Raw genomic sequence first — 24,913 nt, 5'->3', positions numbered from 1 at the left:
CTTTGCGACCATATATACGACTCACCGTGCCGGTTTGTTCTCGATATATTTATGCCGCTTCGTCGCGAGGGAGGAACCCCACGCGACGCATAATACATGCAAATAGCCACGTCCTTGAACCGATTGCTCCGCCAGCCGGTGTTCCACCATAGCCGCGATGCCGTCACGCGACAACACAACCAAGAAAAGATATGTGATCATCTCGCCTCGACCCACAAAATGTGTTTTGTACCTCTTGCACACCCACTTTCCCCGTCCTCGCGACGTTGAACGAAAAGGAAAAAAAACCAAGAAATGTTACCTACGCTTCTCCATTGCAGGTACAAGTGAATCTTCAGGCGAGCGTGCCGCAGCCCACCTACGACAGCAACGGAGCGACTTCGCCCGTCGAGGACGATATCGACGCGGCCTTGACGGATCTGCAGGTGACCCTGGAGGGCAGCAACATCAGCAACGGACCCAGCGACATTACGCAGGTGCCCGAGCTCTGCGACGAACTGCGTTTCTTCAAGCCGAAGCGTTTCACATTGAAAGCTTTCAAACGCTATTGGTTTACGTGCCGCGATCTCCAGCTCAGGCTCTACAAAAGCAGGGAGGAGGCGGGTGGCTCGGAATCGCCGGTCTACGTGATCAATTTGCGCGGCTGCGAGGTCACGCCGGACGTACATCTGTCGCAAGGTCGCTACGGGATCAGACTGGAGGTGCCCAGCGCCGAAGGCATGACCGAGATGTGGATAAGATGCGACAACGTAAGCGGATTAAACTCGCATTAATGTGGCGTGTCGTCGCCAAGCAGCAGCATTATTGAATTAACCGTTCTCAAATGTATATTAACGCTTGTCACACATTGGTGTTTGGCCACACGCCAACATATAATAACATACATGTTGCATCGAAAACGAACGGAGTTCTCACGAGTGGAGTTTCTCTCAAGTTTTACGAAATAAAAACTAAATGTTAGAACTGATTCGATTCCCAGATACTCGCTTGAATTCGATCCCATCACGATTCTTTATTATTCTAGGAACAACAATACGCAAAGTGGATGGCCGCGTGCAGATTAGCGGCCAAGGGCCGCACCCTCGCCGATGCGTCCTACGAGAGCGAGGTCAACAGTATCACAGCTTTTCTGCAACTGCAGAGGCCCGCGCCCGCGCCGGCCATCAATCCGAGCGCTTTGGACATCGTACCGGAAGACTATGTCGCGCCTAGATTTGCAAAGAAGTTCAAAGGAAAGGTAACAAATCATTCGCATTCGATTAAGTGATGAATGATCGAACCAACTAGTCGCATTGACACTTCTTGTCTTTCACATAGTTGGTGCAGAGAATCTTGGAAGCACACGCAAACGTTAAAGACCTGCACCTCATCGAGGCGAAGTTGAATTATATCAAGGCATGGCAGTCCCTGCCGGAATACGGTATCTCGCTTTTTGTCGTGCGATTTACCGGTAAGAGCAAGGACGAGCTGCTAGGTATCGCCAATAACAGGCTAATGCGGATGGATCTTCACAGTGGCGATCATCTAAAGACTTGGAGATATAACACTATGAAGGTACGTATTCATTTGCATATTTTATGTGTTGTTTGTATCCTCTCGTAAACTTTTATTCGCGGATATCCCTAAACGCGCTTTCTTCCAGATATTTGGGGCAATTTTGAACTAATTTTTTCTTTACAAAAATATCCGTATTTCTTGATTATGAATTAAAAATAATGGATCTTCCGAAAATTAAATTCTAAGAGCAAGAAAATAGATATATTCTTTTAAGATATTCTTGTAATATCCTTTTAATTCATACAGATTTTGGTAAAGTTATAATGTTTTGAAAATCGAAAAGTAACGATAAATTTTGGATACAGAAAAATCGTTTAGAATTGACTGGAGTTCCATAGTTCCAAAAGACGCTTTTAATGAAAAATAGGTATATATCTCAAGTTAAAAATGCATGATCTTGTCTCTTTTACAGGCGTGGAACGTTAACTGGGAAGTAAAGCACATGATGGTACAATTCGAGGAAGAAAATATCATTTTTGAATGTCAATCAGCGGACTGCAAGGTTGTCCATGAATTCATAGGAGGCTACATCTTCCTATCAATGCGCTCGAAAGAGGCGAATCAAACGTTGAACGAGGAGATGTTCCACAAGTTGACCGGTGGATGGGTTTAATCCAGTACTGCAACGAGTGTATAAAACCGAAACTAACATATTCTGAAAAGCGATGATGAGATGCGTTCCACGCATTACCTATTCGCGCTCGTTACGTGCCTGTTCAAGGACCGACCGTTTTTGCATGCTGGTTGACACTTGTAAAAATATTTAAATCTGGTCGTATTTATCATGTTTTAACATTGTATACTGTAAATAGAATATTGTGTCCCTTCTACGCGTAAGCGGTAGTGGAGGCAAATTAGATTTTTATCTCGGAAGCGGTTAAAACTATTCGGATTTGAACGTTTTTTTTTAATGTAGGTAATTAAAAACACACTACAATGTTTATGGATTAAAAATTGACGCTTTAAATAGGAAATTCAAGAAAATTCCGAAAAATTGAAATTTTAAGACAAAACATTTTTTAACTAGCTTGCATTTTTTGCTTATAAACTTAAAATAATTATAAAAAAGAGGTTTTTCAGATAGTTAATTATGTTTTTATTGATTACAATTTATAAAATTCGAAATGTAATATTTTACAGAATAAAAAATAACATTACAAAAGCAAAAATTGCAAGCTAGTATGTTTAAAAAATGTTTTGTCTTAGAATTTCAATTTTTCGGAAATTTCTTGAATTTCCTAATTAAAGCGTCAATTTTTAACTCATAAACATTGTAGTGTTTTTAATTACCTACATTTAAAAAAAAAACGTTCAAATCCGAGTAGTTTTAACCGGTTCCGAGATAACGCACTTTTTTGGTCTAATTTGCCTCCACTACGGAAGAGTTTTAGTAACTACAGTTATTTTTATTCGACAGGAGGCTAATTCAGAAAAATGTTTACCGATATGTTTACCTTATTATTAAGGTACAAATAATATTGACAATCGTCACAATTATGGTTTGTTTTGCACGAAAAAAAGTTTTCTATATTTACAACGGTTTTATAAATAAACATCTGTGAAACTATTTTACAAAGATGAAGATTATACTTTTATACGAAACTTTTGCTATTTAGAAAAATCATTGAATAAATAATGCCGAAATTAGGAACAAATATATATGTAAAGCCCGTACAAGCAAAAATCTATGGAAGATATCGCGGAATGTTAGATAACGCTTTACACAAAAAAAGAAAATTTTTTTAATTTTTTAAGGAAGGACAGCGTGAAACCGTCTGTGGTTTCGAGTGTTTTATATTCTACAGCTGTTCCAAAAGAGTTAATCTAAAAATTATTTTCAGTCGGCGATTTCTTTTACGTCGCATGAAAAACTTAATTCTTATAATCCTCCCTCTCATATTGCGTGTCAGTATCCTCTTCAGTGTCACAAGGTGCTATACTAACCGAGCTCGACTTCACAACGCAAAAGATCGAATCGTGTAAATTATTTGTTATTTTCATGTAAATTAGATGTAGAAGAAGAAATATATCACTTATATCGTTATATATTACATTCACAGAAGATACCCCGTTATATGTGTATGTAACCAAAAAAAGATTATAGTTTTGTATATTAATAGGCAGTAACTGTACAATAAACTTATTAATGTATTCGGCAGATTTTTTAATTCCTATTCTCTCCATTGTGCCGTGAAGTCAATAACATACTATAATTCGACAATTTGTTACTTTTGACAGGTAATTTACATCAAATTGCAATATTATGGACTTTATTAAGCAACAATAATACGTTATCAACATCCATGTAAGTTTGCATTGGTCGTGCAATCCAATAGGAAATTAAGAAAAAATATTCGTAAAGACAAGTGTAAATGTTTTCGAAAATAATTGTTTGACATTTTTAGCCTGCAATCTCTTGTATTTTCAATTGTATAGCTTGTCGATGATTAATTCTCTTCGCGTGTCTTCTTATCCCACGGTGATGGGCAATTGCTGATCTTTCCCCGAGGTATTTACCGTCTTCGAGGACGGTTGATTCTTATTGTCCGAATTTTTCAATGCAGGTAGTGCCCTCGTTACGACAGGTACGTTTCCGATTCCCGACCCGCCCAGATTACCGCCTCCGCACATCTAATTGCACAGGCGACAAATCGTTACGCTTCTTCGAAATAATTTTTGTGCGGAACGTTGCAATTATTTCTCGGACTTATTATGTGAACAATTGCGCGCTCAAAAGTAAATTAATTTTTATGTAGCAATCTTTATAAAACCCTATGTTACGTGTTTAAAAACTTTTGTATCATGTCAATCAAGACTCCTGGTTTCTCACTGCAGGTGAATTATAACAGAATAATGTAAATTTTGTCTTTACACTTCAAGACACATTAAAATCAATTTTTTACACACATTGTAACTCTTATTATAATAATCTTACAATATTATTTCAATTAATAGCTAATAAAAAAAAATGCTTTTTATAATGCATAAAAAACATTCCTTGCTTCTATTATCATAATCCACTATAACTAAGAGACCAGAAACCTTTAATGTAATTCTATAATTAATGCTGTTTGTCGTAACCGGAGTATGACTAGGCGGTGCTGAGTGGACGAGTCTTCCGACGAGGGAGCCCGTTCTATCCTTCCTCGCTCTCACCCACTCGTGGCCCAGCACCCTCTCGAGCGTAAGCCTAAGAGTGATGTCCGGCTCGAGGATCTGCCGGACAATGTTCTTCGCCAGCGCGGACACGGTGTCGCGGACACGGGACCTGAATACCCAGTTGCGCGACATCTGGTCCTTGAGGAGCTTCCGCAGATTTTCGTCGTCGAACGGCATCGTCGCGTTCAGCATGATAAAGAGGATGATGCCGAGCGACCACACGTCCGCCAATTTCGGATTGTACGGAGTGCCGGCGACGACCTCCGGCGCGGCGTAAGCCGCCGAGCCGCAGTACGTCTGGCTTAGGACCCGCCTGCCCTCGTGGTCCATGCAGAACCTGGCAAAACCGAAGTCCGCCAGTTTCACATTGAACTTCCGCGAGAGTAGTATGTTCTCGCACTTGAGATCCCGGTGGGCGATGTTCTTGCTGTGCAGGTAGTGCAAGCCGGACGCCATCTGACGAAACCACAATCGCGACTGTTGTTCCGGCACCATGCCGTTGGTCTGCACGAAGTCCAGGAGATCGCCATTGTCGGCGTAGCGCATGAAGATGAAGACGCGCGGGCCGCGCTGCAGGATGCTGTGCACCTGCGCTCGACGAAATTAGGATTGCTGACGCGTTAACGTCAGAATTGGGCGAAATGCGATCAAATTACATTAGATTACAATTACTAATCGTCATTACATTAATCGCAATGATCCCTTATCACCCACATAACTTTATTATGATAATAAAGTTCCAATATATCCCTTTTCGAGTAGAGAACTCGAAGTTACTTTCAACAGCCATGGTCTCGGCCAGTTTTGAAAGAAAAGAGAAAGAGATGAGTTAACGTATGAGTCTCCAATCATTCATCCCTCATCAAAGACGAAGAGATGAGCATTTTCCTGGTTACTCTTACTTGAATGATATGCGGATTTTCTATTTTCGTTAGGATTTCAAGCTCGCGAGGAAAGAACTTGTCCAAGAAGTCGTTTGGCGCTTTCTCCTTATCGAAAATCTTACAGGCCAGACGCATCTTCTTAGAACTCGCTCCATCGATATACTCTGCTAGATGGACGGTCGCGTAAGAACCCTGAAAACGATAATTCCGCGTATTATAAAACGCAAAATTTGTAGTCATGGTTCTGGCGCGGTCGACCAACACCATCAAACAATTACAAGATGATTCTTCAAAAAGTGAAGAGAATGAGTATGAAAAGAAATAAAGATCAGCTTTATGTAATAAATATAATTTAAAAAACAGTCAAGAGGCTGATTTTAAATAGTGGCCAAAAGCCATTGTACAAATTGAAGAAAGTGCTATCGCGAGAACAGACGAAGAGGCGGGAAAATATTAAAACGCGTAAGAGAAACGAAAGACAAGAGGGAACAACGAACAACCTGTCCGATCTTCTTGCCTATGAGATAGCCCCGCTGCTCAAGAGCGTTCACCTCCGAATTTCGGGGGCTGAGTCGCGTGGCCATGCCAATTAATCCTTCATCGATTCCTCATCACTGACCCTTCCCCTCCTGAGGACGGGCAGTCAGTCGAGTCCTCGATCGTCTTCTCGCCACGACACGTGCGTAAGAGACGTTTGCAGGATTCACCCGGGAAATTTCTCTATCTTGCTCCCTTCGCGTTCACGCGCGAATATTGCTATTCCTCGGTCGGCAGTGGCAGGTTTCGTTGACGCGATCTCAGCGGTACGCGAAGCATCACCGAGTACCACGACGGAATGGTGTTTCGCTGCTACGTCGACGCTTCCGGTGACAATGCGGATACGTTCGGTCATTTGAAACGGCTGCGAGCACTAGAATTTTGGACAAGCCCGGGACCAGCTTGTGCCTGGTGTGCGACGGGAGGAAGGTAAGGATCCGCGTCTCATTCGAGCGCAGCCATTATACTTGGAAAAGTGAGAAACAATCAACGCGCGAGATCGATCTTGCGTGCGGATCTCGGACCGCTTCTCGCCACGGAATCCTGAGGCCACGAGTCAATTTTTGGACTATGCTCGCCGGCGACTCCGTCCCCTGAGTACCCTCGTCTCTCCTCAGAAACATAATAATGCTAATTTCGTCGAGAGAAAGAGAGAGAGAGAGAGAGAGAGAGAGAGAGAGAGAGAGAGAGAGAGAGATAGGGACAGAGGGAGAGAGAGAGAGAGTGAAATCAAAAGGAATAAATAAAAATTAAATAAAAATAAATGACAAACTCCATATTACTTGCATGCAAAAATTTCAGTAAAATTTATTAAACATTATATGTATATGAACCTTTTATGGATGCGTTAGTAACTACGTCCAAAAAGTGTATAAAACTTCGCTTTGTTCTCGCAATCTTGGTGAATATATATACATTTCAACTCGTTGATAGGTTTCGTCAATTATGGCTGCTTAAATGGTATTCACAGACTCTTGACGCCCATCATCATGTTCAATCTATAATTAATTAGTCATATTCAGTAAAAAAGAAAGCTGCTGTTCAGTACCGTTCTTGTATTCATACTTTTTCATTTTTCAAAACTAAATTAAAGAAAGTTTAGATATATTTTTAGCAAATTTAATTTACATTTAGATTTTGGCTTGATTGCTGACGCATTGTATTTTATCTTCCCAAAAATTTTCCCTCTTACTTATTGATTCTTTTGAAAATGATAAATAATGCTTTGCAGTAGCAAAATAATACTTTATTTTTTGTCATTTAATGTACAAATTATTAATTTATAAATAATAAGATATATTAATTGAAAGATAAAGGTATACTGATTTTACCTGTTGATTACGTGACAGTCCATCAGGTATACGGAACAATATAATAGGTTGTTCCCGTGATGAATAAGAACTAATGGTGGCATACGGAACGTCATAAATAAAAAATCCCTTCCTCTGCAGTTGAATTATCTCCTCCTTCTTCACGCGTTTTAGTTCCACTTCACCCAGCATTTGAACCTCTTTCTAAAATAAGAATTTTTATATACAATTAACGATACACATAGTAATTGCCAGTTTACTCGTTTGTAAGTAAAATTCTTTACTCTTGTATCCTTGGTAACAAAGTTTTTATAAAATCGTCCTCTTCATCCAAAATCGGCACGCTCAAAATGTGATCAAAGTAAACAGCACAGCATTTTATTGGATTTGACTTTTCCGCATTTGGATCAGATCTGGGTAACGACTCAGCCAGTCATGTGATCTTCAAGGTATTTTTGTAATTTTTGTCCTCCAAATTTAGTTGTGCTTCCACATCTACTATGTTGCCAGCCTGCTTATTTATTTTTAGTATCATTAAATTACCCCAATTGATAAAGCTTGCATTCTGTCCTTCGATTAATCTTTCAGCATCCTCCTTTTCTATCAATATTTTAGGGCCCACTCGCACTCGTTTGGTACCTTTAGATGAATCTTTAGGATGATTTTGCACACTCAACCACTCTTCCTTAGCATCTACTACATTCACCGATATCATTTCATTGTAATCCAATGCGGTATACCTAAAATTATAGATATTTTAAAAAAATATCAACATACTACTAATCCATCATACTCTTAATTACATTTTTAATATTTTTATTACCTGGCCGCGACTGGGTCGATGATTTTCTTGTTAAAAGCCCATATTTCATCCCATTCTATGAAGAACACCATTCTGAAACTACGATGTGCGAAGATAAATTGTTTTAGAACTTCGACTGTCATTCCTCGTCTCAGAATGCCTCTCACTGTCGGAAAGCGTGGATCGTCCCAGCCATCGACTAGAGTATATAAGACATATAACTTTCTTGAAAAGAATTAAACGATAAAAGTTTTAGAATGTATTGTAAAAAGGCGAGGAGAATTATCGAATCATTGAGACAAATAGACAAAGATATTTCTCAAGAATCGTTGATTGTCGCCCGTCGCCTTTCTGATTTCCATCCTTTACGTCGTTCGCCATTTTGTAACAGCACTGTAAAACTTTTTATTACCTAATGTTATTCGAGAAAGCATGTCTCGCATTAAAGAACCCTTAAACATATTAGTCATTAGATTAATACAATATTACAATCTTAAATTATAATTTAAAAAACAGCGAGAATTTAATTATGCATCCGTAGAGATGCTAGAAGATGATAAAAGTTAATAGAAGAATTAATTTGGATGATAAGATAAGCGAAACTCAGGTTTCGCACCGCGAAATCTCGGAAATTTACTCCTGATATATCAGGAAAGCATGATGAGCAAGGAGGTGGCAGTAGGTATTCCGAGCGCGCCGCGCCGCGCTGGTGTTGGCAATGTGGGGTGACAATACCCGCGCGGCGCGGGGCGTTTGGAATACCTACTGCCACCTCCTTGCTCATCATGCTTTTCTGATACATCAGGAGTAAATTTCCGTGGTTTCGCACCGCGAAATTTACTCTTGATGTATCAGCAAAGCATGATGAGCAAGGAGGTGGCAGTAGGTATTCCGAGCGCGCCGCGCCGCGCGGGTGTTGCTTCCCCACATTGCTTCCTCGTATCGTCGCGGTCATTGGTCAGCGCGTGGAGGCCTGCTGCCCCTCCCAGGCGTAACTGCCAGCGCTCTGATTGGCCGTAGGCGGGGCATCCTTGTCGTGAGCCCGGCGCGCCGTTCTGATGCCGATGGGTAATAGTGGGGGTAGGCCCACGTGCCGCCACGCGCCACGTGCCGCTGCTCGAATACCTCTACTAAAACCTCCTCGCTCAACATGCTTCCCGCGTAACAGGATCGATTTCTGAGGAATTACAGACGACTCCAAACTCGAGATTCTCGCTTTTCACATTATCTAACAATAAAATTCTTTTCGTAATTTATATGATCTTTCAAGCGTCTTAGCAAACGCATAATACATTTCACGCTATTACTTCAAAATAATAATTCAATATTAATATACATTGTTTATTAAATTAATAATGTTTTTATTAATTATTTTTTTTATAATATGTATATGTATGCATGTGAATAACTAAAACTGCGAATGCAGATTGCAGTGCTTGTGCTCGGCAAAAAGGTAGAAGCTACGAAATGCGACAAACGACATTGCACATCCGACTTTGTCGTCCAACGAGACGTTTCGAGCTTTTTAGATTTCGTACTTTGTCGCCTTGCTTCTTTATCTCTTCGGATATCTCCTCTGCTTATAATTTCTAAACAGAGATTCATACGCTTTTGTAATACAATCATTCATCTCTTTTTCAAAATTCACAAAACGTTTCACATATTCCGCAAGGTCATGATGATCTTGTTTCTCATATTTTTCATAGAATTTTATCATTTCTGGATCTGCATACTCTGAGTGTACAATGATGCCATGTTTTTTAAATTTATATCGTTCCACATCTTTCTTTACAGCTTCTAAAATTTCCATGTTTTGATCGATAATTTTCTTATCGGCGTTTTTGTCCTTTAAAGATTGCACATGTTTCTCTTGAAACGCTAAGTATCCAGTTAAAGTGCTTACGAAAAGCTCATCATTACAAAGATTCGAATACTCTTCCTCACATATGATCAAATAGTGAAACATCGCAAAAAACATTAATCTGCTTTTATGTATATTTATGAGATGCTTAAAATAGTCTTTTGCATTGATGTATGCATACTCATCGTTCTTTTCTTTTAAGTATTGTTAATACAACAATGAGTATTTTGTAATTCTAAGCGTTCCACTAACTACATCATAAGGAATATGCATTGTTTCACCTAATTCTTTCATCAGATTTTGAGTCGCTTGCTTATATTTCGAATCTAATACTATATATGGTTTTATCATATTTAGCTAGCGTTTCTTCTATTTTTTCTAAAGGATTTCTGTATACGATCACTTCATCTTGATTGTTAACGCACTGCATTTTATCTTCCTAAAAATTTTCTTTTTTACTTACAATTAATGATTCTTTAAAAGATTATAAATAATACTTTACTTTTTGTCATTTAATGTACAAATTATCAATTTATAAATAATAAGATATTAATTGAAAGATAAAGTACTGATTTTACCTGTTGATTACGTGACACTGCAGGCGTCATATAAGGTGTTGTTGTATGTCCGTCAGGTATATGAAACAATATAATAGAGGTTGTTCCCGTGATGAATAAGAACTAATGGTGGCATACGGAACGTCACAATTACATTTTATGCTAAATTAAACTTTATGATAAATTTTCTAGAATATCGATATCTAGAAAATTGTTAAAAATTATAAATTATAAATTATGACGCAATTCTCAATTCAACTAGTTTTACAGCAAAGTCTGTTTGACGTCTATATAGTTTCGATATTTCCCAAGTAATATATAAAAGTTTAAAAAAAACGGGCAGTCTTGTATTATGCCAGCATGTGAGTTAAAAGCTGAACAAGTATGATGAAATTATCGAACGAGTTTCACTAATTGTTCCTCAGTAAACTCGTGTATTTTCTACGTCACACTTAATATGTAACGACACGTGACGCGCTACTTGCATGGTATTATTATCGAAAGCGTCTTTATCCATCGCACGTGATAAAACATCTGGAATAATTGCTACACGACTCGAAGTGACATGACGCAACAAACGTGAGAAATGTCGATAAACGCGGCAAGAATATAGAAAGCAGATAAGTATAAATTATGAAAACTTTTAAAAAAACCTGAAAATCTATTTTAAAAAAGAGGGGAACATTTGCCTCAACAATTGTTTGTCTCCCCTCTGTTCCAGAAAGAGAACGCTCTTCGTAGAACGTTCCGCGAAGCCTCATTCTCGAAAAATATCGCATACGATATTTTATCAATGCCACTAGAAAATCACTCTTTGCAAGTATGCTATTGGTTGCAAAGTATGATATTCGTAACATACCGTATGGGATATTTTTCGAGAATTAGGCCCCAGTACGGGGAAACTCCTTAACGACAGTTGCGGTATCGTTGCGCCAGGTATTATATATGGTAAAAAAGCTGCGCAACGATACCGAAACTGTCGTTAAGGAGTTAGAGAATTCCCGTACACAGGGGAAGCTAAAAAATGATGAAACCGACGTTCAGATTCCGAACCGCGCGTTGATCGCATGAATTTCACCTAGCGAAGGACGCGCTGGATCAAGGCAATTTTAAGCGCCATTGTCTTCGCACGTTCACTCTAAGCGAAACAGATTCAGTGTCAGCATGCGCCGATAAAAGTTAATATTGTTAATAATCATAAGGATCCATCGTTGAAGTTAAGCTCTCGCCAGAATCCGGAATAACTCGTGGCTTGTGTGGCTTCTTCTTCTTATTATATTAAATTAGCTCCTGCCTCTTTTCAGAGGACAATACGGCCAGATTTGATCGCTGTTTGCTTTACTAAGGCTGAATCACTGTTTACGTGGCTCGTGGCAGAGAGAAGGATCCGTCTCTCTGCTCGTGGCTCATCGGGGTTCGGGAAAGGGAAGAAGGAGAGGGGGTGAGAGGGAGGGGGAGGGGGAGGGAGAGAGTGAGAGAGAGAAAGAGATCAAAAGGAATAAATAAAAATTAAATAAAAATGGACAATACTGGAGTGGATAACGAATGTTGAGTGAAATTAAATATAAGAACTATTTACATTATTAAATATATATTCATATAGAGTCTATAATTATAACTTTAAATGACAAATTCCATATTACTTGCATACAAAAATCTCAGTAAAATTTATTACATATTATATGTATATGAACCTTTTATGGATGCGTTAGTAACTACGTCCAAAAAGTGTATAAAACTTCGCTTTGTTCTCGCAATCTTGGTAAATACATTTCAACTCATTGTTACTTTCGAAAATACGCTTCAACTCATCGATACTTTCGATAGGTTTCGTCAATTTTGGCTGCTTAAATGGTATACACAGACTCTTGGCGCCCATAGTTACTGTTCCGTCCATCGTGTTCAATCTGTAATTAGTCATATTGAGTAAAAAAAGAAAGCTGCTTTAATTTAGTCACTAAGTGACTAAATTAAAGAAAGTTTAGATATATTTTTAACAAATTTAATTTACACTTAGATTTTTAAATTATTAATGTAATTAATAATTTGAAAAACAAATTGTAATATGTAAATACTATTAATGAATAATATGTAACATAGTGATTCAATAAAAAATAATTAAAAGGTGCAATATGAAAAATTATTAAACAAATTACTTATTTTCACGTTTCTTTCTTTCATTACTGAGTTAGAACATTTTAATCATCCCTTTTCTCATATGATTGGCTATATTTTATTCCAACTTTTATTATAATTTGAAAAAATCAATACTCAAAAATCAATTCATACTTTCTTAGAAAAAGGTACATAGAAGTCGAAAAATATAACTTTAAAGAAAAGTGCTTCAAAGATTTTAATATTATATATCGTCATTATAATATTATATATTGTCTCTATAATATCTTTTGTAGTGATTAATTAAATTTTTTCTATTTATTTCGAATAAAAACTATAGAGGATGTCACTAGGTGACAAATTAAATAAAAATTTAAAGCAAGATTTGTTAGTTATTTCTTAATCATCTGTTTCAACCATTAAAACCGATGGAAAAACTGTTTACAATCTCTTTCAATACATAGATATTTAAAAAGCATTCCGACTAGCATCAACTCAAAATGTACAGAATGTAATCTACTTTAAAAAAAAAAATTTGTTTTAATTTGATATTTTAGTCATTTATAAATGCATTTTTCTGAAGTTTATGATAAGCAATATAAAGTGCATAAAAATATTTTTTATATACAGAAGGAAATTTTACCGTGCGCTTTGTTGCTTAATGTTATCTTCACACTCCGGTTCTCCGCAGAAAGGTGACAATAATAAATTCTTTTTATCGAGCTCGAGTTTGAATTCGTTCCAGTTTTCTACCTGTTTAATATGCTCATCTAACTTGTGCTTCGCTCTATAAACAAATAGATGAAATTGCGTGACGTCAACCATATGTTATCATGAATGTTATTAATTAAAAAATTTTTGAGTAATGTTTACCTCTGTAACAAGCTGTCTTGCACCTTTTTCAGCATACAAGTTACCGATAAAATTAACTCATCTCTTTTGACAACTTCTCGCTCAAAGTTATCTCTTCGTACTAGTGTTACTTCATTTCTTTCCATGTCTCTTGGACCGAATTCAATTCTGATTGGTACGCCTTTCAGCTCCCAGTGGTTGAACTTCCATCCAGGTGTTCGATTAGGTCTAAAATCATCCCGCACTCTAAATTTATTTATTTTCAGTTGCTTGACCAGACGGGCGCATTCATTTCGAAGTTCCTCTTTCTTTGACTCAGACATGCTTGCGACTATACCGCAGGGAATCACAATAACTTGTATTGGTGCTACATTTGGAGGTAATACCAAACCTCGATCATCTCCGTGTACCTAAATAAATAAGTATTTATTATAAAATACATAGCTTATGCAGCATGCCATGTGTCATCTATATATAATGATAATAATTGTAGTAACCATTATCATGACTCCAATAGTTCGTGTAGTTAAACCCCATGAATTTTGATAGACGAACGTTTTTTCTCCATCCGCGATACCTTCTACTTGGACATTAAACATTTTCGAAAAGTTTTGTCCTAGATGATGGCTCGTCGCTCCCTGTATCGCGCGACCGTTAGTTGAAATAAACGCCTCGACAGTAGTGGTATAATCGCCACCCGCGAACTTCTCCTTTTCAGTCTTACAACCCTTGATGACGGGCACCGCTAACAACTCCTCATAAACTCTAGCGTACATATCTAAAATGATCAACACTTCCTCCTCCGCTTCCTCCTGCTTAGCAAACGCGGTATGACCTTCCTGCCATAAAAATTCTCTGGTGCGGAGAAACGGTTTGGGATCTTTAAATTCCCATCTCTGCAAACAAAAATAAGATAATTGAAACGGAGCGGTATTAAAGTAGAGTAAAGAAAAAAGACTGATAATACTTACCACAACGTTGTTCCATTGATTGAGCTTAAGAGGTAACTCGGTGTCAGACCTCAGCCATTTGGCATAAGCCGGGTACATAACAGTCTCCGAGGTGGGCCGTATAGCTACGGGCTCCGCCATATCGTCTTCGCCACATTTTGTTACCCACGCGACTTCCGGCGCAAAGTCCGTTATATGCGCCTTCTCCTTTTCTAATGCGCCACGAGTAACGAACATCGGAAAATAGCATGGTTCAACACCGAGCGCCTTTATCTTTTTATCGATGTACTCCTTTATCATCTCCCAGATCAAGAAACTCCACGGACGAAGAATGTAGCATCCTGACACGTCATAATATTCAATCATTCCGCTCTTCGTGATAACTTGCGAATACCAATCAAAGAAGTTCTCTTCCTTCTTCGCCTCCAGTCCTAATCTCGTCCCAGTTTTGCTTGTATCTGCATCCTGACTATCCGCGTGTTTCGCAACTTCTTTCTCCGACGTCTTTCCGGGCTTGGGAGAATTTTGCTTTTCCTTTTTCGACGCTGCGACCTCCGAATTCGCGGGCTTCCAATCCTGACCAATCGTATTTCTATAGTCACTTTTCAGGCTTAAGAGAACCTTCACTTCTTGATCAATAACGCTCTTATCGGCTTTCGAGCTTTTTAGATTTCGTACTTTGTCGCCCTGCTTCTTTATTTCTTCGGATATCTTCTTCACTTTTGAAATTTCTTTGTTCTCTGGCTTTGTTTTACTTTCGATACTAGCAACATTAGTGTCAGCTGGTTTCCAATCTTGACCAGTCTCATGTTTATAATCACTTTTCAAATTTAAGAGAACCTTCACTTCTTGATCAATAACGCTCTTGTCAGCTTTCGAGCTTTTTAGATTTCGCACTTTGTCGCCTTGATTCTTTATTTCTTCCGATATCTTCTTCGCTTTTGAAATTTCTTTGCTCTCTGGCTTTGTCTTACTTTCAGTACTAGCAACTTTAGTGTCAGCTGGTTTCCAATCCTGACCAGTCGCATTTTTATAATCACTTTTCAAATTTAAGAGAACCTTCACTTCTTGATCAAGAACCTTCACTTTTTGATCAATAATGCTTTTTAGATTTTGCACTTTGTCGCCTTGCTTCTTTATTTCTTCGGATATCTTGTCTGCTTTTGAAATTTCTTTATTCTCTGGCTTTGTCTTACTTTCAATACTAGCAACTTTAGTGTCAGCTGGTTTCCAATCCTGACCAGTCACGTTTTTATAATCACTTTTCAAATTTAAGAGAACCTTCACTTCTTGATCAATAACGCTCTTGTCAGCTTTCGAGGTTTTTAGATTTCGCACTTTTTCGCCTTGCTTCTTTATTTCTTCAGATATCTTGTCTGCTTTTGAAATTTCTTTGTTCTCTGACTTTGTCTTACTTTCAATACTAGCAACTTTAGTGTCAGCTGGTTTCCAATCCTGGCCAGTCACGTTTTTATAATCACTTTTCAAATTTAAGAGAACCTTCACTTCTTGATCAATAAGGCTCTTGTCAGCTTTCGAGGTTTTTAGATTTCGAACTTTTTCGCCTTGCTTCTTTATTTCTTCAGATATCTTGTCTGCTTTTGAAATTTCTTTGTTCTCTGACTTTGTCTTACTTTCTTCTATTTTTTCTAAAGGATTTCTGTATACGATCACTTCATCTTGATTGCTGACGCATTGCATTTTATCTTCCTAAAAATTTTCTCTTTTACTTATTGATATTAATTTAAAGATAAAGGTATACTGATTTTACCTGTTGATTACGTGACACTACAGGCGTCATATAAGGTGTTGTTGTATGTCCATCGGGTATATGGAACAATATAATAGGTTGTTCCCGTGATGAATAAGAACTAATGGTGGCATACGGAACGTCACAAATAAAAAATCCCTTCCTCTGCAGTTGAATTATCTCCCCCTTCTTCACGCGTTTGAGTTCCACTTCACCCAGCATTTGAACCTCTTTCTAAAATAAGAATTTTTATATACAATTAACGATACACATAGTAATTGCCAGTTTACTTGTTTGTAAGTAAAATTCTTTACTCTTGTATCCTTGGTAACAAAGTTTTTAAAATCGTCGTCTTTACCCAAAATCGGCACGCTCAATATGTGATCAAAGTAAACAGCATAGCATTTTATTGGATTTGACTTTTCCGCATTTGGATCAGATCTGGGTAACGACTCAGCCAGCCATGTGATCTTCAAGGTGTTTTTGTAATTTTTATCCTCCAGATTTAGTCGTGCTTCCACATCTACTATATTGCCAGCCTCTTTATTTATTTTTAGTATCATTAAATTACCCCAATTGATAAAGGTTGCATTCTGTCCTTCGATTAATCTTTCAGCATCCTCCTTTTCTATCAATATTTTAGGGCCCACTCGCACTCGTTTGGTACCTTTAGATGAATCTTTAGGATGATTTTGCACACTCAACCACTCTTCTTTAGCATCTACTACATTCACCGGTATCATTTCATTGTAATCCAATGAGGTATACCTAAAATTATAGATATTTTTAAAAAATATCGACATACTAGTATCCATCAAACTTTTAATTACATTTTTATTACCTGACTGCGACTGGGTCGATGACTTTCTTGTTAAAAGCCCATATTTTATCCCACTCCATGAAGACCACCGATCTGGAACTACCTTGTGCGATGATAAATTGTTTCAGACCCTCGACTGTCATTCCTCGTCTCAGAATGCCTCTCACTGTCGGAAAGCGTGGATCGTCCCAGCCATCGACTAGGCCTTCATTTACGAACCAGGTTAACTTTCGTTTAGATAAAACCGTATGCGTCATGTTTAACCGTGAATATTCCCAAATGTACGGGCGACGCAATCCCAAACTCTCGATTATCCAATAAAATTGAGCATCTCTATCATGATACTCCGTGGTACGTAAAGTGTGAGTAACGTTTTCAATAGCGTCGACAATTGGACAGGCAAAATCATACGTAGGATACACCCTAATGTAAACAAGTAAAAGCAATAATTCTATAATAAAATTGTAATTTTTAGGCTGTACCGTAGCTCGTATTAATACCGATATAAAACAGTATTGTTAACCAAATTTATATATTATATTGCGAATATAGTATATAAAATAATAGTTTAGTTATTAACATCAACAAAGTAACCCAATATTAATTTTTTTTTTAATTATAACTAAACCTTTCAAGCTATTGTAGATTAAAAATATATAAATAGGTCTTGCAAAAATATTAAAAAATATAAATACTTGTATTTGTTTCCAGTACGTGGATGAGATTCTGGCTTGCAACGGTAAATTGTTGGATCGCGCATGCATCCGTTTGTTGACTGATAATCGATCTTTGCCCTGACACAGTACTTTTGACCCCCCTCGGTACCGCGTTTCATTTCTTCCCACAATGCCAGATTATCGTCAACGGCTGTAAAGGCGGAATAATCATTATTACAATAAATCGAGATAGAAAATTAATATGACGTTTCTTCTCAAAATAATTATTTACAGCTATCTCGATATGTAGATTTCAATCTTTGATCGCGTTGTTCTTTCATAAGATTCGCCGGGGTGCCATCCACGTATGCCTTTCCATTCTTAATTAATGTAGTACAATAGTCTTGTAATATCTCAAAGTAATCCGAGGTATGCGTAAAACGATCAGGCTTAATTTGCAGTAATCTTAAATCTTCCAATATAGCGTCCTCAAATTCTACGGTCTCCTTCGCTGGATTCGTGTCGTCAAATCGCATGATGAGCTGTCCTTGAAAAGCCTCGGCGTAATACTGATTTAAGAGAGCTGCTTTGGCATGACCAATGTGCAGGTAGCCACTTGCTTCCGGTGGGAATCTTACCACTACCTGCAGAAGATGAGTGAACATTTTTTTAGAAGTTACAAGAGTTAAAAAATCAAAATAAATCTACTTCTCATTGTACTGCGTGACTTTACCTTGCCCATTTCTGCTCCGGGTAGATCGATAAACTTGCCCTCCTGTTTCCTTGTTTTTGTCTGCTTGGGGGCAGATTTTTCCTTCGGTTTTGAAGATGGAGGGCAGTTCTTTGCAATCATAGATATCGCGTTGCTGACAACAGGAAGCGATTGCATATGCTTGTACCATCTAGTGACGTTACAATAATCACTTCCATGCAATTTTATATATTCTTGATTATGTAAAACGGAAAACACATGAATATCGGCCAATGTTAATCTATTGCCGACCAGCCATGTCCGTACTAGTAACATATCATTCAAATAGTTCAACAGATCATTCTTTTCTTTATTTTGCGATACCATGGCACAGGAGATCCAGTGGTCGACTTCAGTTCTTTTATGAGGACAGGTATCACCTAATAATAATAATACAAAATAAGTCATGTAATTCAATAGAATATATCTTGATTCGATTTGACATATTTGACTTTTTATTGAAAAAAAAAAACTATATTTAACATTAGCAATTTAGACGTGCAGATTCTTCTCTAGTTGAGCAATTACACAAACACATTTGCAGATTATATACCATAAAGTGCAGGATTTGTGGTCCTTGCCAAGTACCGGCTGATCTCGTTATTATGTTCGCCCAATACTTCCTCATTTTTGTCGTACAAGTAAACATTCGAATCCTTATTCCAAGTTTTGTCCCAAGATATTGTTATATCTTTCTTATTTTCAGATTTGATTACTTCGGCCACTACCAGCACATCTGTACAAAATTTAACATTCAGATAAGTGACAAATAAAAAACCAGCATATTTCTATATCTTTATCATCGATGTTAATTCACAAACAATATCTAGTATCTATGTGTCTACAACGGTAACTAATTTGTTTAATAGAAAAGATACTCAAACAACAGCATTAGACCTATAATTAATTTAAAACGATAATTATTACACTATTACATTGCTTTATTCCAAATTAAATTTTACACGTCATTACATTATTTCATATATAAAATACTATTACATTTTATGCTAAGTTGAACTTTATGATAAATTTTCTAGAATATCGATATCTAAATAATTGTTAAAAAATTAGAAATTATGACGCAATTTTCAATTCAACTAGTTTTACAGTAAAGTCTGTTTGACATCTAGTTTCGACATTTCCTAAGTAATGTATAAAAGTTCTTAAAAAATGGACAGTCTTGCATTACGCAGCACGTGGGTTACAAGCTGAAAAAGTATGATGAAATTATCGAACGAGTTTCATTAATTGTTCCTCAGTAAACTCGTGTATTTTCCACGTCGCGCTAATATGTAACGACACGTGACGCGCTACTTGCATGGTATTATTATCGAAAGCGTCTTTATTCATCGCACGTGAAAAAACATCTGGAATATTTGAATTGCTACACGACTCGACGTGACATGACGCAACAAACGTGAGAAACGTCGATAAATGCGGCAAGAATACAGAAAGTAGAGAAGCATAAATATTTTTAAAAAACCTGAAAATTTATTTTAAAAAAAAGGGGAACATTTGCCTCAACAATTGTTTGTCTCCCCTCTGTTCCAGACAGAGAACGCTCTTCGTAGAACGTTTCGCGAGGGCTCATTCTCGAAAAATATCCCATATGATATTTTATGAATGTCACTAGTTATGAACGTCGCTACTTATGAATCACACTTTGCAAGTGTGCTATTGGTTGCAAAGTGTGATATTTATAACATATCGTATTGGACATTTTTCGAGAATTAGGCCCCAGGGAAAGCTAAAAAATGATGAAACGGACGTTCACATTCCGAGCCATTGATCTCATGGATTTTACCTAGCGAAGGACGCGCTGGGTCAAGGGCAATTTTAAACGCCATTGTCTTCGCACGTTCACTCCAAGCGAAACAGATTCAGTGTCAGCATGCGCCGATGAAAGTTAATATTGTTAATAATCACACTCCACACGGCAGATTCAGCGTTGAGGTTAAGCTCTCGCCAGAATCCGGAGTAGCTCGTGGTTCGTGGTTCGTGGCTCGGGAAAGGCTGGGTCGGCTGTCGGCTGGGAAAGGGAAGGCTCGCACATGCGCAGCAAGCGCGTCCTGCGCGTCCCGGCTCACGAGTCACGTGGAGTCACGTCACGTGGATTACGCTGGTTCATTCCACGTGCGCGCTCGGTTCTTTGCATTTCAACTTCACGAACCCCTTCATCTGTACATCAAGGCTCGCAAAATGTAAGTATATATACCAACAGTATTGAAAATCTAGCACCGACGCAATCCGAACTATAGTTTACAGTATTATTTCTCAGAATATATTGTCTATCTCACTTTCTACGCTTACGGCAACGTACCCGGCAACTTCATCGGCGGCTGGTTGTCCCTGAGATACGGACCACGTCGCGCAGTTCTCTGGACATCGGTCCTGGCCGCGTTGATCTCGCTAATCAGCCCGATTCTGGCACAGTGTCATTGGGGCTTGTTACTGTTCCTCCAGGATCATCATCGGCATCACTGGCGGTGTCACCTTTCCCGCGTGTCATACCATGGTAGCGAAGTGGGCACCGCCGCACGAACGGGCGCGCTTCATCTGGTCTTTGCTGGGTGGCACGTTTGGTACGATACTGACCTATCTAATGATAGCTGGTATCGCGGAGACCCTGAACTGGGAATCCGGCTGGTACGTCGTACCATCCCTGTTGATGCTAATGTGGGTCTGCGTGTGGGCACTGGTCGCCTATGACTCGCTAAGGGAACACCTGATGGGCATCACGGTCGAAGAGAAGGACTACATTTTAACCGCTCAAGCGGGAACGGTACGCCCCGAGAAACCCCGGTGGAAACAGACCCAGGTAGGTAAACGATTTTATTTCATCTCTCAAAGCGCGTGTTTGATCGCAGGACGGAGAAGTTCTAGAGTCTTCGGAACTTTTATATTTTGTCAGCCAACAAACGTATTTGAAAAGTTTGTCGTACGGCAAATGAAACGATACTCTAACGTAATGCATTTAGGAATAAAACAATTTATTCAGAGAAACTGGATAAAAGCATCATGCATCATGCATATATGCAGGCGCTTCAAAGTCTATCCAGACAAACCCTAAGAGCATATTATAGTTATAGTTGACGGCAAGTCAACTTATTATAGTCTTTATATCTCATATCTTTTTTCAGATAGAAAATATGATGTGCCAATATGATTCTCTATTTAAGAGTGCTAGTCGATATCCCTATATCAGCAGGGTTCCAACAGGAGAGAAGAATCTCTGCTTTGTCTATCAGTTTGTGAAGAATGCTATTCGTTATAGTATCAGTAATCTCGACACATTTTATACTGTCAATTACATATCTGGGCCACCTACCTATTTTCCAAAATATGGAAATTTCCCAAAAACATTCATGGCGGTATGTTTATTGTTTTGTAGAAGTAATTGCAGTTTAACGTTATGCTACAAGATTTTATAACATTTGACATATTTTCACATTTTAATACAGAGAAAATATAGTTACGATATCGCAATATCTTCATGGCGTGCAAACGTACCATGGGATCCTTATACAGACCACGTGACTAACATAAATGACAAAGGTATCAATTATATTGGTATGTATATTTTAATTGCTAAATAAAATATTATTAAAGAAAATATGCTTCTATTGGAAAAAGAAAGTATAATTTATATTTTTTATTTTAAAGAATTGGAGTTTCATGAACATGTATATCCAATCAGAGTCTCTATATACGAAGTATATCATCCTGGACTCATAATTAAAATTTGGGCTCAAGATTCTCAAAATAAGTGGTTTCCATTGTGGGAAGGATCGCCTCAGATTCTGCCATTATCGCAGGAATCTAGACTATTTTCTCCTCCCTTACAATCGTGTAACTTCAAGACCAACAGGCTCAGACTAGAATTTTGTAAGCACAGCGTATTAAAAAACTACACAAAGCTAGATGCTGTAATGCTTATTGGAACGTCAGAATTGATTCTTTCCAGAAATCCTGCAGAGAGTTTAACTGATCTGTTAAAAGGAATTATCTACATGTATTCTCCCTGGAATCTAACAGAGGATTACAAAAATGCACACTTGGATATAATCAGTCTTCAAAATAATTTTCTCAAACATTGTATTATTTGTAAAAGGTATTGCACGTGTCAACATTAAGTACATAGATAGCAAAACGTGAGTGTGCAAAATTATGCAAATTATTGCTGAAAACAGTTTATGTATTATTGTTGCCACAAACATTGCGTGAACATGAATCGTAGCTCTGGGATTCATATTTATGGTGTTTCGCAGCATAGATGTGTGAATTTTTTTCCATTATGATAGTTAAAATATAATAATATATATTAATGGAATTTTCGGGCGTAAACTGTTGCTGTCGAAATGTAACAAATATTGAATAAACAGTGCGGTTGAAACTATAATTCAATACTGTTGCTGAGCATTTACGGACGCAGCTTTACTGTTGTTTGCACTCGTCACGAGTTTACGCACATATTTAAATATATAATAAGCGTTTTGCTATCTGGGAATATTCAATCTTTCTTTATTCTGTTAATAATAAAAATAAATTAGTCCCGACATTATTTGCAGCGATGTAGGAAAAATTTTTCATAAGGATGATTTGTGGTACAAAAAGGCGTTGTATTACATCCCTGTTGTGCGAGAGATATCATCTATTACGCAGAGATACTTGCATCGTCTTTTAAATTATTATTATGCGAAGTTTATGGATGAATCCAAAGAGCTATCACCTTTTTCTACGCTTCCTGTAAAGTATTCTAAGAAGTCCTATTTCTCGTAATAATATTTATTTCAATGTTATCTCGTGTACCAAAGTTTCATGTTTTATCTTTTGCAGGATGAAGTAATTTAGAAATATTAAAGCATTTAGACTTGGAGACGTTATGCCGCATGAATCAAGTAAATAGGCGCTTCTATGATTTAACACTGGATCCTCGACTCCATACGCGTTTGAACATGCGAAATATCCCCTGTCCTACCTATACTCAGAATATATTGGATGAATCCAAAGAGCTATCACCTTTTTCTACGCTTCCTGTAAAGTATTCTAAGAAGTCCTATTTCTCATAATATTTATTTCAATGTTATCTCGTGTACTAAAGTTTCATGTTTTATCTTTTGCAGGATGAAATACTTGTAAAAATATTAAAGCATTTAGACTTGGAGACGTTATGCCGCATGAACCAAGTAGATAGGCGCTTCTATAATTTAACACTGGACCCTCTACTCTATACGCGTTTGAACATGCAAAATATCTTCTGTCCTGCCGATATTCAGAATATATTTTGTTACTTTACACCTAGATGTAAATATCTGCAACAATTAGATATTACACTATGCGATCTTTCTTTCCCTGCTACTTTCCTGCAATTTCTTGATAATTGCGGCAAGCATTTAACACATTTACGGTTAAGGAAATGCGTCGGTGTCGATCGTAATATCGCGTTAAAAATTTCAGAGATATGCAAAAATTTGAAAGGTATGTATATATGCATATGTATATATGAACATTTATATATAAATATCAATATTATAGATAAATTGCATATGACCAGTACATTTTTTTTTAGTATTGGATCTACTGCGGTATTCAGAACCTGAAGACAAAAATCTAAATCTGAAATATTTGAAACTTGATTCTACAATATGTATGGGAGTTCAAGCTTTTATCAACATACTGCGAAACGTGAATTGGATGACAGGGGAATTAGATGTGCACGTTAGGTTCGGTCCTGGCATGAATTTAGACTATGTTGCAACAAAGTTAAGACGTTCATGTCCAGACTTGGAAATAATAAATTTAGAAGGCAATTATGTTGTATCGCATACTGCCTTTCCTGACCGTAAGAATTTACGAAAGAAACTTGAGTAAGTGTGTGTCGCATTTTCCTTCTAAATACATGTTACCGTATTCTTTATTAAAAAATTTGTTTCTCTTGCAAGCATTTTGAAATAGTTACATTGATTTTCTCTTTGCGATTAAAGTGCTGTAATTATATATGGTTTCTGTTACAGAATTGAAATCGTTGATGATACCTTGAACATATTACTTTCCTCCTGTCAACTCCTGGAAGAATTATATTTGTTAAGCTATAATACTCGCCTCACCGATCGCAATTTAAAATTACTAGCGGAGTGCAAAAACTTGAAACATTTACATCTCAATTACGTGGATTTCAAAACACCTGAGGATGTCTCCATTATTATCGAGCAATGTCCTAAATTACAAAAATTCTGTCTCGTGGGGTCCAATGTTAGATCCAACTTGAACCAATGGAAGAAAAGTCACCCACATGTGTTGTTACAGACTGTTGACTGTTGGCGATGATTTAAATTTTCCGGTGCATCACACT

At 37.6% G+C, this 24,913-nt stretch overlaps 4 protein-coding genes and 1 long non-coding RNA gene across 6 annotated transcripts in view; 2 read left to right on the top strand and 3 right to left on the bottom strand.

Annotated features, from left to right (window-relative positions):
- LOC139811158 (unc-112-related protein) overlaps nucleotides 1-3,708 on the top strand; it is a 44,056-nt gene extending 40,348 nt beyond the window's left edge. The window contains exons 5-8 of the mRNA XM_071775275.1: nucleotides 321-749; nucleotides 1,025-1,237; nucleotides 1,318-1,554; nucleotides 1,970-3,708. Of these exons, the coding sequence (XP_071631376.1) occupies nucleotides 321-749; nucleotides 1,025-1,237; nucleotides 1,318-1,554; nucleotides 1,970-2,170 (1,080 nt within the window). The 3' untranslated portion in view covers nucleotides 2,171-3,708. The remainder of the gene's footprint in view (nucleotides 1-320; nucleotides 750-1,024; nucleotides 1,238-1,317; nucleotides 1,555-1,969) is intronic.
- Nucleotides 3,709-3,810: 102 nt separating this feature from the next.
- On the bottom strand, nucleotides 3,811-6,763 carry Tssk (Testis-specific serine/threonine kinase). Its single transcript, XM_071775276.1, has 4 exons — nucleotides 6,101-6,763; nucleotides 5,619-5,792; nucleotides 4,639-5,304; nucleotides 3,811-4,188 (listed from the first exon to the last, which is right to left on the bottom strand). The coding sequence occupies exons 1-4, from the start codon at nucleotides 6,182-6,184 to the stop codon at nucleotides 4,027-4,029; spliced, it is 1,086 nt and encodes a 361-aa protein (XP_071631377.1). The 5' UTR covers nucleotides 6,185-6,763; the 3' UTR covers nucleotides 3,811-4,026.
- Nucleotides 6,764-6,897: 134 nt separating this feature from the next.
- Nucleotides 6,898-12,019, bottom strand: LOC139812144 (uncharacterized). Of its 2 annotated transcripts, XR_011731816.1 has the most exons (6): nucleotides 11,746-12,019; nucleotides 10,689-10,705; nucleotides 8,271-8,448; nucleotides 7,732-8,187; nucleotides 7,469-7,651; nucleotides 6,898-7,135 (listed from the first exon to the last, which is right to left on the bottom strand). It is a non-coding gene; the product is annotated as an uncharacterized lncRNA (long non-coding RNA). The 2 variants fall into 2 exon arrangements; XR_011731815.1 differs by having other exon boundaries at nucleotides 10,689-12,019.
- A 222-nt stretch (nucleotides 12,020-12,241) lies between these two features.
- Gluprors (Glutamyl-prolyl-tRNA synthetase) lies at nucleotides 12,242-20,507 on the bottom strand. Its single transcript, XM_071777131.1, has 13 exons — nucleotides 20,366-20,507; nucleotides 19,115-19,297; nucleotides 18,544-18,941; nucleotides 18,103-18,454; nucleotides 17,850-18,021; nucleotides 17,176-17,577; nucleotides 16,649-17,102; nucleotides 16,356-16,568; nucleotides 14,606-16,294; nucleotides 14,132-14,530; nucleotides 13,656-14,044; nucleotides 13,426-13,569; nucleotides 12,242-12,574 (listed from the first exon to the last, which is right to left on the bottom strand). The coding sequence occupies exons 1-13, from the start codon at nucleotides 20,406-20,408 to the stop codon at nucleotides 12,376-12,378; spliced, it is 5,037 nt and encodes a 1,678-aa protein (XP_071633232.1). The 5' UTR covers nucleotides 20,409-20,507; the 3' UTR covers nucleotides 12,242-12,375.
- LOC139812370 (uncharacterized) lies at nucleotides 20,461-23,262 on the top strand. Its single transcript, XM_071777140.1, has 7 exons — nucleotides 20,461-20,762; nucleotides 21,025-21,379; nucleotides 21,702-21,932; nucleotides 22,023-22,131; nucleotides 22,225-22,446; nucleotides 22,526-22,672; nucleotides 23,112-23,262. Coding segments are annotated over exons 1-6 (1,221 nt in total). The 3' UTR covers nucleotides 22,528-22,672; nucleotides 23,112-23,262.
- The last annotated feature ends 1,651 nt before the right edge of the window (nucleotides 23,263-24,913 follow it).

The sequence above is a fragment of the Temnothorax longispinosus genome, chromosome 4 (assembly GCF_030848805.1).
Source record: "Temnothorax longispinosus isolate EJ_2023e chromosome 4, Tlon_JGU_v1, whole genome shotgun sequence".
Taxonomy (NCBI): domain Eukaryota; kingdom Metazoa; phylum Arthropoda; class Insecta; order Hymenoptera; family Formicidae; genus Temnothorax; species Temnothorax longispinosus.
The sequence above is the reverse complement of the archived record's forward strand: the minus strand, read 5'-3'. Positions and strand labels throughout refer to the sequence as shown.